The sequence below is a fragment of the Chelonia mydas genome, chromosome 1 (genome assembly GCF_015237465.2).
Source record: "Chelonia mydas isolate rCheMyd1 chromosome 1, rCheMyd1.pri.v2, whole genome shotgun sequence".
NCBI classification, from domain to species: Eukaryota; Metazoa; Chordata; order Testudines; family Cheloniidae; genus Chelonia; species Chelonia mydas.
In genome coordinates this window covers 317,040,736-317,060,526 of record NC_057849.1, presented here as the reverse complement: position 1 = coordinate 317,060,526, position 19,791 = coordinate 317,040,736, and the positions used below count along the sequence as shown (strand labels likewise).

The window sequence follows — 19,791 nt, the reverse complement described above, 5'->3', positions numbered from 1 at the left end:
TCACAGGGAAACAACTCAAAAGGACAAGGGGTGCACCTATTGTTAGTCTGTAAAGTGAACTCACAGCCTGGAGGAAATTGCTTGAGTGGCTGAAAAGCTGGTGGCATTGGGGAGCTGACACCCAACCAAGTACAGGCAAGACTCTCTCATGCTCGAGGCAGTGGGTAACATGGTGACTCTCAGTTCTGGATACCCTGAGAACCATTACAGTTGCTAAAACTAAATTTTGCTCTTTATAGCAGAACAAATAATTCATATTCTATTTTTGTCTCTACATAGGCTGGAGGGTTGAGGGGGGGAATAATTTTAGCTTTATGTAAATAGGTTTTGCTATTTTGAAGGGATATAGTGAATTTTTGCTAAATATTTAGGTTTTATAAAAAAAAAATGTTTACAAAATCTAAGCCCAAGAGATTTGTTTCCATGCATTTTTAAGATTCCAATAGGACCGGTTGTTTTTTTTTTTTTTTTAAGTAAGCCCCTGTTGTGTTTAAAACTCAAACAGTTCAGTATTGTACAAACACATGTAAGCCTGCAAGTGAAGTTGACTAGAAAAGCAAAGTGTAAAGAAATGAAATTGACTGTAGTTTATTTTCACTCTTCTCATTAATGCAAAGAAACCCAGCACACACAGTGAGGAGTACGTTTGATTTTTTCATCTTTAATAACCAAAGGTGTTTACTGCAGCACAGATATGGAGGTTTTATTCAAAATGATTTTTTTATGTGACAGCATCCCTTTAATTTTCAGCCTCTCTTATGTACATGTAAAGATATTTAACATACAAAACACATTTAGCATTAGAAGATAAAAGCATAAGAAGATCTATTCAATAAAGGAAAGCTATTTTATGCTGTTTGAAGTATTTCACAGGATTAATTTAAAACCATAACATAAAGGATGTATAAGATACATCCAATTTTAGATTATAACATACTGTGATTATTTCCCTTCAGGTGAAGAACCAGCTTTTAATGCAGACTGAGCAGGAGGAAACTTGCCTATGGAAGCCCAAACAAGGGTTAGGAATGTGCGTTGAGAAAGATCAAGGAAGGTTAAATTAGCCAAGTCAAAGAAAAGATCTTGCGAGGAACCAACACCAACGTGAGATTTGCTAAGGGTCTGTAGGCCCTTCTCCTCCCCAAACTCCTCCAAAATTGATAGCATAAGCCTTGAAAAACACCTTTGTCCACCTGCCTGTTTTCAGACACAGCACAGACATACTGGACAAAGGCCAAGTCAGATGACTCCATTTTCACAAGGCCAATTCAGATGCTGAGAAACATGCCAAAGGACACATCCGATGAAGTGAGCTGTAGCTCACGAAAGCTTATGCTCAAATAAATTGGTTAGTCTCTAAGGTGCCACAAGTACTCCTTTTCTTTTTGCGAATACAGACTAACACGGCTGTTACTCTGAAACATGCCAAAGAATGAATGATTCACTGATTTCAAATCTACTCTCCATTCTTTTTTTTATCACTTCAGAAGAAACCAGGGAATACATGCTGGTAGACAGGGGCAGGGAAAATCCTTCCCTCTCTCTCACTGTCCAGGAGACTGTCATCACCACTTCCACTTAAGGACACAAGAGAGGAGGCTGCCCATCTCATATGAACATTTTGCAGAAGCTGGCCACAGCGATCAAGAGGTTTTAATGAGTAAGGCCCTGACAGCAAAAGGAGGCAAACACACATAATGGAATCACACTCCAAAGGAAACAGTAAGTGTGATGGAGGAATTTTCTGTGAGACCAGCGCATAGTTCAGGACACATCGTCATGGGCAAGTGGTTCTGCACAGCACACAGAACTCCAATTTCTATTTTAAGGTGGTGACAAACATGATGGATGGTAGATGGTAAGGAGCCAAATTTGGGGCTTCGTAGTAGCAATAACTGTTCAGAGATTTGGCATGTGGAAATGCTATACCAAATCCTTCCATTTCATTTTGCCTGCAGTTTGTGGAAGACCCTGATGCATGCATGAACTCTATCATATCTTGGTTCAGTTAGGGAAGAAAGCAGATGACCCTCTAGTTATCCTCTTAGTTAATATCATAACTGCTTGAAGATCTGAATAGGATCTGAGCATTCAGGTGTGAATGCCTTGTTTGTCACTTAGCCTTTCTGCCTTCATCTAGGTCAGGGATTTTGCAGTAGCTGAATAGAAACTTAGTTCCATATTCAGATCTGGTCTAACCAGATGGAACTCCAACAGTCAGTCAGCCACACAAGGTCTGAACAGTAAACAGCAGTGTGAAGCATTACTAATTTGATGCTCTCAGGTACTAGAGTATAGCCATCACAGAGAAACAAAACACTGATACAGCGCGGTGGATGGCCCACTCCTTTAATAATTCTTCACATCATTCCAAGAGGGTATTGTGATGCTGACAAACCAGCTCAGATCAGAATCAACAGGCCAGTTCACCTGTCTGTAACCTTTAAAGGCATGTCAAAAGGCACTGCAATTCAATTGTGTGTGAGTATCAAAGGGATGTTAAATGGGCTAGCAGACACCAGCTCCTTCACTTGTTTTGACAAGAAATCAAGGAAAATGGTGTTTGTATGCTTACATCTGTCTATATCCTGTACTTAATTAGCCTTACGATCAAAGATGTGTATGCACCGCAAGGAACTAATGAATATTTCCTGTATTGTCCTCATTTATCTGTCCATGTTTTAATGAATGGCCAGTCACTGCCTAATGTAAATCAGTGTAATTGATTTATTTGTGTATGCATGGGAAGTAGGTAGTTAACTTCAAACCAAGGGTCTTTGGCTTAACACTGGAGACACTCTAACTGTCTGCATTACCTACACTGTGCCAGTAACCTTCACCAAGCTGCTTCCAACTACAAATACTGGACCACGGGAATGATCCTGCTCTCTGATTCATTTCTGGACTGCCTGAACTCTGGGCGAGCAGCGGGAGGTCTACGCATACAGACAGAGATTCTCAGAATTCATTTTTGGGAAGCCCTGAGGACTTATGAAAAGACTCTAACAGCCTCTACATCTATGCTACCATTTGGACTACAACCTCTAATTCACCTGTAATGTATATTATTTGCTTTAATTTTCTTAACTCTCATTTCAATTTTTAAATTAATAAATCTTTAGTTAGCCAATCCTTAGTAAACACACACCATTGTTTTGGGTAAAATACTGAAGTATCCAGTAACCAGGGGTGACTGATTGGTACTTTGGAACTGGAAGAACCTAATATGAAGTGTTTTTGGTTTTAATAACCTTACATCATAAAGTCCAGTTTGCCTGGGTGATAAACAGGGGCCTGTATTCCATGGTAAAACTAGTGTAGTGGTCCAGGAATACTCTTATTACTGGCTTGGTGAATTTGGGGTATTTGCCCTATGTTCTGACAATCTATCCTGAGTCAAATAGCTGCAGAGGGTGACATTTAGTGGTTTGCTCACAATGTATGTAAACTGTCTTGAAAGAGAATGACTGCTCACCACATGTTCCTAGCCCCGAACAGTTACTTGTGGTTATGGTTGGATCAGGGTACTACAATTGGCCACCTGTATGAAAAGGTGCTCCATAGCAATTTTATAGGTGTATGGCTTCAGTATCCAAGGCTCATGTGGTACAGTATACCACTGATTAACCAAATAGTATGTGCAACACAGATTTTATCTGGATAATTAGGAGTTCAGATAATTGAGGGGGCAGAATCCATTCAGCAGGGTAGCCTCCCATGTAACCAGGGGCTTGCTCTCTCTCACTCTCTTCTCCTGGCAGCCTCAGATGCAGGTGTCTGCTCTGCCCCATTCATTTATTCCTATGACAGCAGGGCTGCAGAAGGCTTGCTGTACTGCTCCCGGTAGGGGCAAGGTATGGGGCAGAAAAGAGACACCCTCCCCCCAGGACCCTGCTCTGCCCCCTCAACACCACAGTCTTGCTCCTGCACCTTGCACCTGCAGGGATCGGGGGGGGGGGGGGGGGGCGAAGGGGGCAGCAGCCCTATGGCAGCACAGCGAGTCCTCTCTAGTTCATGAGAAAAAGATTTACCACTCTGAGGTGAAGAGAAGCCACAGGATAACACTGCATTAAACAGAATACGATACAACTAAAGTAAGAAGCTTAACATTTTCCCTTTCATGCACCTACACAAGTGTTTTAAGACAGATAGTGCACAGGCACCACACACCTTTTTAAATTACTCTTCAATCTAGTGAGTTGACAAGTGAGATTGGATGCATTCTTGGAAACCGTTTTCTGTTGGCATAGAAGAACTCGTACTACTTCTCTCTGAACATAGTGTGACACCAAAGTAGTGTTATATTTGCTTTCTTCCAGTCCATTTGATGACACTGACAGAAAGCAATCCAGTGTTTCAAGAGAAGTTTTACAGACAGGTTGATCCTTTGTTACTGCATTGCAATATAAAAGTCTTTTGTCAAGTTGTTACTAGTGCTGGAACACTCCTAAGACAGTGAAATAGGGTATGTCTAACAGAAGGAGGGAAGGTATTCTGAGCCATAAAGATTCTCTGGATTTGTAAGAGGTAGTTGAATGGAGAAGAAAATGGAAGAAAGTGCATTGACAGAAGCAGGATACCCCAAAAGGAGAAAGTCAGTAAGGAAAACGTAATAGGAAGCATGGTGAGGTGTACAAGAAAGCTGGGGATAGTGTAAGAGAGCAAATCAACAAAGCAAGAGAGAAGAGTAGTCCAAGAAGCCTGTCTGAAAAAAAGTGCTTACCCTGGTAGTACTAAGGTCAAAGGTACAGCTACCATCGCCAAAGGAGGGCTCTCCCTATTTTACTTCTAATGAATCTGAACTGGTCTCGAACTATCTTTACCTAGAACTATTATTCAGTTTTATATATTGATTTATAACATGAAATACGACCCACATAAGAAGCATAATTCTACCTTAGTTGACCTTCATACTAGCAGAGTCATCACTTTTTTTTCCTCCAGAGAGGTTATCAAATAGCTTTTTCCTTCCTTGCTTCATAGGTTCTCTCTTACACTATCCCCAGTTTTCTTGAACATTTTACCCTGCTTCCTATTACATTTTCCCTACTGACTTCCTTCTTAAGGGTATCCTGCTATCATCACAGCACTTTCTTCAGTTTTCAGTGCACACACAGGGGCATGTTCTGTCTAGATGAAAAAAAAAGTGTGGTCACAAGGCAGAAGAAAGATGAGTGATGGGCAAAGATATAGGTGAATGAAGTTATGAGGAGTTTTGATGGCAAGAAACTTGAATTTGATGTGAAAGAAAAAACTGTTTCAAACGCAACACACGTTTAAGTTGGAATGGGACATTTTAAATGTAAGCTGTGTGAAGGAAGGAAGGGAAAATGAAAGGTTTGTAAGTAGTGTGAACACTTAGTTTAACGCTGTGTTTGCTGGAAACTAAGAACAAAAGAATAATGATCAACTAGAATAATGGTTCCTGCTACAAACACATCATCTTACTTTTATCTGCTCTTAAATGGTTTGTTTAAACTCTGGGGTATATTCTGAATTTCCAACAAAACTTTAATTGCACACTCTCTCTTACTATTAGGGGTATCAAGCGATTAAAAAAATTAATTGGGATTAATTGCGCTGTTAAACAATAATAGAATACAATTTATTTAAATATTTTTGGCTGTTTTCTACATTTTCAAATATATTGATTTCAATTACATCACACAATACAAAGTGTACAGTGCTCACTTAATATTTGTAATAAAAATAAATATAGGCACTGTAAAAACAAAAATAGTATTTTTCAAGTCACCTAATACAAGTACTCTAGTGCAATCTCTTTATCATGAAAGTTGAACTTACAAATGTAGAATTATGTGCAAAAAAAAAAAAACTGCGTTCAAAAACAAAATAAATGTAAAACTTTACAGCATACAAGTCCACTCAGTCCTACTTCTTGTTCAGCCAATCGTTCAGACAAACAAGTCTGTTTACATTTGCAGGAGATAAAGCTGCCCACTTCTTGTTTACAACGTCACCTGAAAGTGAGAACAGGTGTTTGCATGGCATTGTTGTAACTGGTGTCGCAAGATATTTACGTGCCAAATGCACTGAAGATTCATATGTCCCTTCATGCTTCAACCACCATTCTAGGAGACATGTGTCCATGCTGATGACGGGTTCTGCTCGATAATGATCCAAAGCAGTGTGGACCAAAGCATGTTCATTTTCATCATCTAAGTCAGATGCCACCAGCAGAAGGTTCATTTTCTTTTTTGGTGGTTCGGTTCTATAGTTTCCGCATCGGAGTGTTGCTTTTTTAGACTTCTGAAATCATGCTCCACACCTCATCCTTCTCAGATTTTGGAAGGCACTTCAGATTCTTAAACCTTGAGTCGAATGCTGTAGCGAAATCTCACATTGGTACCTGCTTTGGGTTTTGTCAAATCTGCAGTGAAATTGTTCTTAAAAACAAACACGTGCTGGGTCATCATCAGAGACTGCTATAACATGAAATATATGGCAGAATGTGGGTAAAATAGAGCAGGAGACACACAATTTCCCCCCAACGAGTTCAGTCTCAAATTTAGTTAACGCACTATTTTTTTAACGAGCGCCATCAGCATGTAAGCACGTCCCTCTGGCGTGGTGGCCAAAGCATGAAGGAGCATACAAATGTTTACCATATCTGGTACATAAATATCTTGCAATGCTGGCTACAAAAGTGCCATGCAAACATCTGTTCTCAATTTCAGGTGAGATTGTAAATAAAAGTGGGCAGCATTATCTCCTGTAAATGTAAACAAACTTGTTTGTCTTAGCTGAAGAAGGAGGACTGAATGGACTCATAAGCTCTAAAGTTTTACATTGTTTTGTTTTTGAGTGCAGTCATGTAACAAAAAAAAAATCTACATTTGTAAATTGCACTTTCACAATAAAGAGATTGCACTGCAGTACTTATATGAGGTGAGCTGAAAAATACCATTTCTTGTTTATCATTCTTACAGTACAAATATTAGTAATAAATATAAAGTGAGCACTGTACACTTTGTATTCTGTGTTGTAAGTGAAATCAATATATTTGAAAATGTAGAAAACCATCAAAAATGTAATAAATTTCAATTGGTATTCTCTATTGTTTAACAGTGCAATTAAAACTGTGATTAATAGCTACTAATTTTTTAATTGCGATTAATTTTTTTGAGTTAATCGCATGATTTAACGGCGATTAATCGACAGCCCTACTTACTATTAATTGGAAAGCTGGCATAGCATGACAGACTATATTGTAAAATTTCCCTTGTGTCCCACAATACAATACACTATACACAAGTTAATACACTAACACAACAGTTTCCAAACTTTTTCATGCCGCAGTCCCCTTGGGGCTCACCTCTAAACACAACCTTCCTGGAACCGAGTATTCAGGTTGGCTTTTCCCAGATGAATGCTCCATCTTAGCAGTCTACTTTGAAAACTATGGGGGGTGACCAAGCCCAGATTAATCAATGTGCACTCAGTGCACTTGCACAGTGCCTCCATATCAGCCCCCCCACTGCGCAACAACCAGATCCAAAATAAAGGAATGGCCAACTGTGGTCTAAGGGCCACATCCAGCCCACCAGAATATTTCATTTGGCCTGCTGCCCCATGTACAGGAAGGGGGTGGGGAGTGGAAATTCCTCTTTCCCCCGATCTCGCCACATCGCTCCTGCATCCTCCATGTGGAGCTTGTGACATGCTGCAGGCTACAGAAGGCATGTTGCTGCAGAGACAAAGCTCTATTCCTCCAATAGTAGATGGCGTTGCATAGCTGCCCCAAAATCTGTTTGCTTAGAACTTTGTTGCATTTTTTCCCACCCTTCCCAGTCTTATGACCCCTCAAAAAGTATCAGATGCTAGACAGTATGCCTTTGCCTGCCACTTTTAAGATTTTAATTCTCCCCTCACTTGCCCCCGAAACACCCACTAACAGATAATTAAATTGAGAACTGTTGAGTATAAAAATTCAATACTTGTCTACTAATATGTAAAAGGAAAAATGAATAGCTATATGCACTCTGTAAATGACAGATTAAAGAAACAGATTTCCATTTGCAATATGACAATGGATAATATTTTTGTAGGCATAGTTCTGTCCCATCAGTGAAAGACAGCACTACAGAAACTCTAACCTAACAGACATTGCACTCAGGTGAGCACCAGGACTACCGCTGTGAGTGGGTTCACCAGGGATTAGGGGAGAATTCTTGCAACTTTTCCTCAAGTATGTCACTGACTGTTTCACACATGGCCACCTGGTGCCTATGATTTAAGAGGACCTGAAACTGAGCCTTAAGATTTGTACAGTGCACAGATCTATATAAATTACTAAAAATATTAATGTATACACTATACGTATGTACCCCTTTACCAATTTCCCATCTTTATTTAGGAATAAAACATTAAGAAAAGACTCCCTGCCTTTCCCCCTATTTCCAACATTAAAAAACCAAAACAAAAAAACCACACATACTTAACCAATACTTATTATATAAAAAGGATTTATATTTTAAGTTTGTTCTCCAGAAGAGCGTATAACATAATTTAGAGGTTAACTTCCTTAAACATGTTCATTAAATATATTTTTCAAAATCACTATTCAGATCCAAAAGTAAAATTATGACTATATTAAGAGAATGTGTTTAATATAAAACCTTGCAAAATACAGGACAAGAATACAATGTAAATTCACATACAGCAAACGGCTGTACAGTGGACAAAATGAAAGCAAAAAGCAAACAACTCACATTTATAACAAATAGACTATAAAGGATCGTACAAGAAAAGAACTTAAGTTTAATACTGTTTTATCATCAATGAAGATTGTTTTAAAAACAGACAGGAAAAACGATAACCCCAAATATGTACATTTAACAAATGTCAGATGGTGACAAACTGGTACGCTACAAAAGCAAAAGCATTTCAACTCCATTTTAACCTATTCCTCCCCACAAAAGTATAACTATGCCATAACCTAAACATTAGAGTTATACTTTTTACCCGTACCTTCTTTAGGTCACTAACACCATAAACTGACGAATGTTTTCAGATGAGCATGTGTCAAACCCAGAACACTTTTCTCAGACAAAAAAAATCTTTACTGAAGTCAATGGAAATTTTGCCCAAGCAAAGAGTTAAGGCGTGAGAAAGCAATTCAGATTTTGTTCCTATAAGTTTAATTGAGTAGCAAACAGATACAAGTGTGTCTCATTAGTATTAATAGGAGGAACACATGAAAATCTCTCCACAGAGTGATTTATATAAAGCACCTCTGATATACAGTACCTTTGTTTTACTCACTACACTATAAGACTAAATGAACAGGCGTGAGAGTTGGGTAAATAATTAAAATAGTAAATGAGGAAATTTAATATTTATGTTCACTAAAAATACTACATTTCAGAATTTTTCATTATTTACCATCAGCACACTCAGTGTTTTGTCGCTTATCACGACTCTAACTTCAAATTTTAGTCATTTACTCAAAGGCAGTCATGTGATTGTCAACACAGGATAATTCTGTGCCTCACCTGAACAACTGTATGCCCACACTGATCTGTAGTTCTGGAGATACCCCTGAGTATTATTAATTCCAGTATTGGAAGAGGAAGCCCTCCCTCTAGCCCAGAGCATATTTTGAATGGAGCCTTAGGGATCTCTTTTTTTGGCTATATGGGTCATTAATTTTCAAGTGCCAAAGATGCTCTTTGGATTAGTTTTTGCAATTAAATCTACTTTGTCAAAGGACTTCACTTAGGAAAAAGTTTTGAACAATGATGCTCACTAGCAGTGGTCATAATTAGCCTGAAAAGGGTGGCTATCATAGTGAATTGGAATGGACCAGCACCTCACTGAGATATTGAAGGAAGCTAGCGGCAGGGCTTCTGCAGGCATTATGACTACAGAGCAACAAGAAGAACATAATATGCACCTCTCTCTGGAACCCGTGGACCGGCTCTCCAATGGTTCTACGCTTCTTGTGACAGAAGCATTGAGAGAGAAGGAGAGGCTGTGGTTTCTATCCCACAAAACGGATTTCAACACTTGCATAGTTAGCCAGTGATGAAAACAGATAGAATATTGGGCTCCTTTCGCTGTACAGAATAAAGTGTTTAGCCTCTATTCAGTGGGTTTCAACTGATAATGCTTTCAGTTAGTGTTTGTTAGTGCGAATTTATAATTTTCCCTCACCATTCCTTTTTTATAACATTTGTATTAGCATATGTAAGCCCCAGAACACTAAACAAGAAAGCAGTTCTTAGGTGCTACAATAATAATTTTTTCAGATACTTTAATTTTTGCTTCCTCCCCCTCATGTAAATTCCCTCTCCCACAAACAAGACATTGCAGCCATCACTATTTATGCTGGCTCACCAATAGCTTTATGGAGCATTACTGTTCATATTTAATTCTACAGGCAGGCCTGACTAAAGAAAGTTACTACATTAATAAATAACGTAAACTGAAAGTTAACCCTTGTTCATTCTTACCAGCAGGGATTATGCCAATCCTTATATTGCACTGGACTAACGGTGCTTTGGGATTATTTTGATCTATGCCAGAATCCTTCTGTATTCTTCCAATTAGACCATGCATCACTTCACTGAACATTCCGTCCCCACCAACACAAACAATACTGCCAGAAAACACAAGTTAGAATGCATGCTAACAGTCAAAAAACACATTAAATGTTCCAATTAGCACAAACGCCACTTACAGTCATCACTTTGTTCTCCCTATTCACCTTTATGATTTATAAGAAAGGGACACAGTCAACTTAAAACATTATATTTAAAACAAACAAACAAATAAAACAAGATAGCTGCAGGAACTACAGGAGTCCCCTTGCCTCATTTTGTAACTTTACAACAATTTTCTCCTGTGTTTTTAAAATGTGCTTTTTCTTTCCCCTGTTGCTTTGTGAACAGACACAAACATTAGTGGAAACTAACTATACAAGTAAAACACTGAAACAGACTGTACACAAAGAGCCCTCAAATACAAAATTAAACAAAGTAAAAATTCCTCCCCTCTTTTTTAATTGGTATGTTTATAAATAATTTGTAAGTTAACATATGTAGTTTCAGAAAGAAGTACGATATTTGTATTCCTTTAATATGCAATTCCATTTAATCTGTTTTTTCTATTAATTTTAATCAACTGCTACATCACACACAATTACTATAAAAAACATACTTTGAATCCTGAACTGAACATTTATACATTTAAAAACCATATAAGTTTATAAAATGGTAGACAATTGGAGCCTCAAGTCTCAAAAGTACAAAGGCTTACATATTAGCTAAAGTGACTTATCCTTCTTAACGTGGCTGAATCCTGAAATCTTAAATTGTCTTGTTACACAAAAGCATAAAAGAGCTGGATAGATCAAGATGACAATTCTACAATCTGACAACAAGTAGTTTTAAATGTCTTCAGAAGCAAGAGTTTGTTTCGCAAAATTAATCCAGTTTAGCTGGAGTAGCAACTATAGTTAAAGCTCAGGACGGACAGACTCAAAGTCTGTAGCCAAGAGTAACACCAGAAACAAAGTATTACATGATGGTAAATAATATCTGGTCTGTGCATAAATATTAACAAAATGCACCCCCTTAAAAATCTTAAAGGGGCACAGAGCTACAATTTAAAAAAAATAATCTTCCAATGAGATGCACTATGAGAATGAGCCTAGTCAAACCTTCAGAAAATTGCATACTAAATCCCTAACATACACATACAAGCAGTAGAAAGTTATATATGAAAACAATTGGATTAGTATAATTACTCTCTAGTTTGTTCAGTGTGTACTCTAACTTGCAGAACCTATTTCTATTTTGCACCCATTTCTCATGCAGAATACTCCTATTGCATATTCTGCACCATCTGTATAAAACAGACCAGTATGGGGAATAGGCACTCACAGTACAGATCAGAATAGAATTTGTCCTCACCATCATTCTCAACATATAGGCCATTATGCTAACACACTTTTTCATGCTATTTGTTGATCATTTAAGCATTTAAATTCTGTCATCACTGAACTGCTGCACTGTCAAAACTGATCAAACTCTTGGCACAGAGTAGAAAAATAAACAGTTAAGGGAAACTCCTGTGTATAGACAATCCACAAGTGATATTTATCCTTTGAGAGAACCCTATTTTTGCTCCAGTACTGGAGTCACAGTCCTATAAATATATGTTAGCTTCTGCTCAATACTTGCTTTCTATGCCAAACACCTTGTTTTAAAAGAAAGATACAGTTTCTCAGTTGTATATTATTGAGCTACATTCTACCTCAAAAGAAAAGGCAGCTGCCAGTTTCTCACCTCCTTAAGTATATTCTATACCCAATCAGACCCTTGACATATTCCTGCCCCAACTCTAGATTGGATCTATGGCACTGTGAAGGAAAGGAATTGGTTTGGAATTAATGTAGGACTGAAATAATGATAATCTTATCCCGCTCTCAACTAACAGTAAGTACAAATTCAATATTGCCAGGACAAAGCAGATGCCTCTCTCTTCTGAGGATAATCCCCATTGCCAATAACAGAGACCAAGAAATTCATGGTATATTACTTTGACTCAAACTGGAAGTGAATACCAGAATATCAACATGCAAAAAATGGTGCTTTAGTGAAGAGTTTTCATACCTCCAGAGCTATTGCTCATTTTAATTAAATTCTTATGAACTGTCATCCTGGGGCCTGGCTATTATGGAGATATCTGGTAGCACTGACAATTTTTATGCTGAAGTATCTAATGAGTAGGTATCTTAGACATAGACAGGTTTGAAAGGTTTTTTCTAACTGGAGAAAATGTGAAATAGCTAAACAAATATTTGTGGCAGTCATGTATGCAGTGGGAACCAGAAAGGGTCAGAGGTGCAGTCAGCTTGATAACTGTCACACTTTCTTCTAAAGATCAGACCTTCACTGTACCTGAATTATTACTGTAAGACAACTATTTTTGCCTTTTTTTTGGTGTTGTTTCTTTTAGACAGTTCAGATTTTTCTCTCAGCCAGATCAAAGAAGTTCCAATTAAAAATCTAATGTTCTATCAACTTAGAGAGATCAAATGAGATATTCAGGAATAATAAAGACTACACACAGGGATATCTGGCTTTTTCTTAAGGAAGACTTTGAACAAAATACTGGGAGTGATTTTCTAGGAGGATAGGTCTTGCGCTGCATTAAGAGCTACTATATTTGGTCACTGCCACACCCTCCCAGAAAACATGAGGGAGAACTCTCATTGTGAGGATTGTTGGGTACAACATATACTAGACTACATTTTCAGAGGGTCAGTTGCCCTTTCTACAGGTGTGTAGATTTATCCCCACAACTGGCTTACAAACATGAAAACAGCACTTCAACCCACCTATAAATTCACCCCTTTATTTTGGAGGTAAGGTAGCCATTCAGTCCATAGCTAAGGCTGAAGCTAGCTTTAAGGTACGAAACCTATTTTCAAATATCCACTCCATAACTTCTCCAAAACACACAATTTCCCTAAACTTAACATTCCTCATTTTATTGTAGAGTAGAATTTTTCTGGGAAGTCAGAAAAGGAGTTTAAAAATTTGTGGTGTTGAAATTTTTTTCCTGTTGCCATCATCAAAATTATTCAATATTTTGGTTCATCTCTCCAAAATGGTTTTTCCGAGAAATTGCGGGTTTTGTTTTATTTTTCTGGGCTTCCTCAAGAGAAATATATTAGTATTCTGATGGAATGATGACTGGTAGTAGTAGTAGTAGTAGAGTTTAAAAATATACAGTGCTTGTGATAGGATGCACATAGTTCACACTAACGTGGGATGTTGAAGTGGAAGAGAGGGACAGAAGAAGCAGAGTCTTTTATCCATGTTAAACTTTACAGGGGAAATTTTCAAAATAGCCTAAGGGATTGAGGATTTGTATTCTAAACTATCCTCAATGCTTTCCTTTTCTAGATATAGAACTTAAATACTAAAAATTTGTGACATAACTATTTTTGGCTAAAAGATATGTTCTTTAGTACTTGAAATCAAAATCCAGTCCAATGATTGGCATACCAATATGGCAGTGATGGAAAGGATCTCCAATCATAATAAAAATGATAAGTTCATTGATATATGGGTAGACTCTACAGAAATAGTGGAATACGTTGGTACGCCATGTTATGACTCCTCCTTCCCTCTCCCTTTCTTCTCTAGATTGAGGGAAAGAAACAATCACCTCTATTTTTATTACCTTTACCAATCTAACTTTTACACACAAAATTAAATACAAACGATAGAAGTCTGATCCTCTGTATGCTAACTTTCACTGTAGTGTTTGGGTCATTTTAAATTATAATGCTTTATATAAATATTCACTTAAAATGGGGGGAAAAGACTAGAAATGGTTACTTACTGTAACTGTGGTTCTCTGAGATGTGATGCAGACATATATTCCACTTAGGTGTGTGCGCACCCAGTGTGTCAGAGCCCGAGCCTTTTGCCTAGCAGTACCTGTAAAGGGGCGGTGCTCGTGCCTCGGAGCTGTGGCCCCTCCTCTGGCTATGTGAGACAGCACTGCCCCGATCCCCCCCCCCCCGCCCCCGCTCAATTCCTTTCCACTGACAACCCATGAGAGGAGATTCCAAGGTAGAGGGGATGGAGAGTGGGTCAGGAAATACATGTCTGCATCACATCTCAAAGAACCACAGTTACAGTAAGTAACCAACCATTTCTTCTTCTTCTTCTTCAAGTAGATGCAGATGAATATTCCACTTAGGTCACTCGCGAACAGTACACCAAACCGGAGGCGAGACTCGAAGTCTGCTGCAATAGGGATTACGGAACTGCCCTTCCAAGACCTGCATCCAGTCTGGAAGATGCAGTAATAGCATAATGATCCATAAATGTATGTATGGACAATCACGTGGCTTCCCTGCAAACGTCCAGTATGGAAACGTCACGATCAACATCACGTGTGTCCTCGTGGAGTGAGCCCGTATCTGTTGAAGATGTACAGTGAAAAGTATTTCATATGCAGCCTTGATACAGGATGTTATCCATCTAGAGATGGTCTGTGCAGAGATTGCTTGTCCCTTCATGTGGTCCGAACAGGCGAGGTAAAACATGCAACAGTTTAGCTCCGTCTATACATAGGGATTGGATATATTGGAATTGGAAAAGGTTCAGAAAAGGGCAACTAAAATGATTAGGGGTATGGAACAGCTTCCGTATGAGGAGAGATTGAAAAGACTGGGACTTTTCAGCTTGGAAAAGAGACGGCTAAGGGGAGATATGATTGAGGTCTATAAAATCATGACCGGTGTAGAGAAGGAAGTGTTGTTTACTACTTCTCATAACATAAGAACTAGGGGTCACTAAATGAAATTAATAGTCAGCAGGTTTAAAACAAATAAAGGAAGTATTTCTTCAAACAACACACAGTCAACCTGTGGAACTCCTTGCCAGAGGATGTTGTGAAGGCCAAGACCATAACAGGGTTCAAAAAAGAACTAGATAAATTCATGGAGGATAGGCCCATCAATGACTATTAACCAGGACGGGCAGGAATGGTGTCCCTAGCCTCTATTTCCCAGAAGCTGGGAATGAGCAACCAGGGATGGATCACTTGATGATTACCTGTTCTGTTCATTCCCTCTGGGGCACCTGGCACTGGCCACTGTTGGAAGACAGGATACTGGGCTAGATGGACCTTTGGTCTGACCCAGTAGGGCCATTCTTATGTTCTTATGTCTATATAAAAGGCTAGACATTGCCTGTTATCAAGTATGGAGGTGTTGATCTTCTGGGGGAAGAGTGTAGCTTAGGGAAAAACACTGGTAAATACACAGCCTAATTCAGATAAAACAGAGACCACCTTGGATAAAAACATTGGGTGTGGTCGCAGCGTTACCTTGTTCTTGGAGAACTGTGTGAAAAGTAACTCAGCCACCACGGCCTGCAACTCGCACACCCTTCTTGCCAAAGGGATGGCTATCAGGAACAGGGTTTTCTGAGACAGGATAGGATACAATGGACTTGAACAGAGGGCCCATCAGAGCAACCAGAACCATGTTTAGATCCCACAATGGACAGGTTCTCAGACCAGAGGATGCAAGTGGACAAGCCCCTTCAGAAATCTTGTCACCATGGTATTAGAAAAAAACCTGACTTCCCTTGAATTGGGGGATAGAATACTGATATTGCTGCCAAATGCTCTCTCAGTGAACTGAGCACAAGTCCAGATTTCTGAAGATGTAATAGATATTACAAGATGTACTGGGTGGAGGCCTCTGTCAGGTGGGTCCCATGGGCCACACTGAGAACCTGTTCCATTTCACTAAGTAGGCCATCCTAGTGGAGGACTTCCCACTGTTGAGTAGCACTTGTTGGACAGGCTCCAAGCACTATTCTTCCTCATTTACCCATGCAACAGCCATACCATGAGGTGCAGGATGGAGGGTGTGGCTCTGGTTCTAAGTGAACAGGTCAGGATGGAGAGGAAACAATATGAGAAGTTTTCTTGGAGGAACTCTACATGAATGCGCAGTGAAAAAGGTTCTTGTACACCTTAAAAATCCTTTGGAGCAGAAGAAGATGAACCAAGCAGCTCAGCATCATCCAGCAATGAGGACTAAGGGAGGGAGGACTCAACCTCCATGGGGAGGAAGACCTCTAATGCCCAGGCTTGCAGTTGATCCAAAGCCATCACTGTCAACCTGGTGGGTGACTGGCTTTGAATGGGATGAAGAATGGGATCTCCATGAACAAGTAGCATCCCACTGTGTTCAAGGCCACTGAAACGGGTAGGACGTTGGTGGCCAATAGGGGGCTGAGACAGGGACCTCCATCATGGCCAGAGCATACATGCCAACCCTGGAAGCCGTACTGGTCCACTGGCAGCCCCCGCAGTTAATCAGGTGACAGGGAGTGGGAGGATGACGACTCCGACTCTGAATCGGAGCCCCAGGATCTCAGCAACATTGGTGGAGTGACACCAAAAGGAGCCAATCGGCAGTCTGATTCATCCATCACCTAGAATGTGGCAGAAATTAGCACTCCTGATGTGGCAGTACCGAGCATGCTTATGGCACAGGTAGTGTCTGTCCAAACATAGGTGCCGACTCCATGGGTGCTCCGGGGCTCAAGCACCCACGGAAAAAACAATAGTGGGTGCTCAGCACCCAGGAGCCAGAGTCTGAGTGTGGAATGTGATGAGTTCTCTGCTGCTACAACTTCTGCTCTTGGGGAAGGGAGTTTATAAACAGAGGCAGGGTGATTAAGATAACAAAAGGCTTGTCATTAAATTAAATAAAGGATCTTTAGATGACCCTGAAAGCATGATCAGGCACTCCAGTTAAAAGAGAGGAAACAAAGGGCAGGAATAAATGGTCCATTTTCAGAATGGAGAAAAAGTAAATAGTGGTGTCCTACAGGGGCTTGCACTGAGCCCAGTGCTATTCAACATATTCATAAATAATCTGCAAAAAGGGGTAAACAGTGAGGTGGCAAAGTTTGCAGATGATACAAAATAACTCAAGATCGTTAAGTCCAAAGCAGACTGCAAAGCGTTACAAAGGAGTCACATAAAACTGGGTGACTTGGCAACAAAATGGCAGATGAAATTTCATGTTAAATGCAAAGTAATGCACATGGCAAAACATAATCCCAACTATACATACAAAATGATGGTGCCTAAATTAGCCGTTATCCATCAAGAGAAAGATTTTGGAGTCATTTGCAGTACTCTGGAAACATTATGTTTCCAGAGTACTGCAAATTTATAAGAATCCTTCTCACCATGCCTGTATCATCCTGAACCCATTCTCCAACTTCAGAAGATTTAAAAATTATCTCCAGTCATTAATGGGACAGCCACAACTGAATAATGTAGCTGTCCTTAACGTGCATCAGGACAATACCAGGGAATTAGATGTAAATAAGATTGCTGACAGTTTCATCCAGAAAGCTACAATGAGACATAATGTCTTTAAACTGGGACATTAGTGAAGACAGCTTGTAAATGATTGAAATGATTTTAATATACTGTAATTTATGATAATGTATTTATGTAATTCATAAGAATTGAATTATTAAAATAGTAAAGATATCAATGACACATTCAATAACTAGAATATGGAAGAAGTGTATAAATATGGAGAAAATAACCTCCCCCCAAAACTGGCAGAGTGCCCCCTTCCACTCCCCCCACCCCACACTCCTCTTCAAAAGCACCCACTGGCAAAAACAAAAGTCAGTGCCTATAGGTCCAAGTGCAAACAGCAGTACCAGAGTCAATCGACGTCAAGGGTGGTGAAAGCCACCAATGGAGAATCTGCAGTGTCAAATGCAGCAGGGCTGAAGACAGTCCTGTTGCAGAGGTCCCCTGTACCAATTCTGGTACCAGCTCCATCCTCACCACGGGGAGGGGAACGTCTGGATGCCTGCCAACAGACACGAGGGTTCAGCGGTTCACTCCATCGGAGGGGCTATACGTGGCACAGCCCTGGGAAAGTCCTAGACCAACAGGGAGGTCTAGACCAAAAGGCAGAGGAGGTCTGCGGCTGCCTTGTATGCTGATGACATGGACATGGTACCAGCATCTCCCTCATCGGTACTGGACTCAACGGACACCCGGAGTCTGAACCAGAGTTGATGGTACAGGGTTTCTACCCTTCGCACTTGGTACCGAGGAAGGGTCAGAAGTATCCATGCCATTCTGTGCACCAGAACCAGTGCATGCTTTTCCTGGGGGAGGCAGAGGAGCTGCCCCACGACCTGGGGCAGTCATGATTGGTCTTATTAGACCTCTTCCTCAGTGCTAGCAACAGAACAGCTCCTCTGACTCTTTGGAGAGGTGCCTGTCCTGGAATGAGAAGCGGCAATGCTCTCCAAGCCCAAGGGTGATTTTTGGCCTGAGGAGGGCCTCATACCGGATCAGGCTGCCTGGCCTGTACTAGTAGGTGCTGCATGAGGCGGAGGTCCCATGTCACCTGAGTCCACTTCTTGAATGACCTACAGATCAAACAACACTTTGCAAGTTGGGCCTTGCCGAGGCAAAGCAAGCACTATGTGTGGGAGTAACTACTGGGGATCACTCCTGCACATAAAGGACAATGTTTAAACCCCAGTGAGGGAATCACTGGGACCACTATCTACTGACTACTAACTAAATACATACAATAAACTAGACAAAGACTAAATGTGAGACTACAACCACAGAGAGCTCAGACTCCAGCCACAGGTGGTGAGAAGGAACTGAGGGGCGTCAGGGTGGTGCCGCCGCAGCACATAGCCAAGGAAGTGGCCACAACCACAAGGCGTTAGCACCTCCCCTCTACAGGTACTGCTAAGCAAAAGTCTCTGGCTCCAGAGCGCTGGATGCACACAAATCTAAGTGGAATACACATCTGCATCTACTTGAAGCGGAATTTTTAGTGCCCATTTAAAAAGCCAAACTGGGCAATTCAAAAACAACAGCACTTTGTTAAAGAGCAACGTAAGGACAAGTTTTGGTGGAGTGCTGCCAATATTCAATATTAATGTTCTTTACAATGTTCTTGCATGGTCTGAATACATTTCCATTAAACTATAATACCAAATAATCAACGTATTTCATACCATCAAACAGATCAATCATTCCAATTCTATTTAAAAATATATTTTCATTTCCCCAACACACCAAACTGTAAGAAAACAGAATTCTGATATAATTGAATATCACCCCTTTTGAATTCTATACATTTAATACAAAGTCAACAGCAGCGTTCCCTCTAATTTTTCCCACCCATGTGCGGAATGAATTTTGTTATGTGCACCAATATGGAGG

At 40.0% G+C, this 19,791-nt stretch overlaps 1 protein-coding gene across 4 annotated transcripts in view; it reads right to left on the bottom strand.

The window, feature by feature from the left end:
- CERK (ceramide kinase) overlaps positions 1-19,791 on the bottom strand; it is a 72,867-nt gene that overhangs the window by 23,999 nt on the left and 29,077 nt on the right. For all 4 annotated transcript variants that reach the window (XM_043551069.1, XM_037889085.2, XM_037889084.2 and 1 more), the window contains one exon: positions 10,476-10,621. In XM_043551069.1, the coding sequence (XP_043407004.1) occupies positions 10,476-10,621 (146 nt within the window). The remainder of the gene's footprint in view (positions 1-10,475; positions 10,622-19,791) is intronic.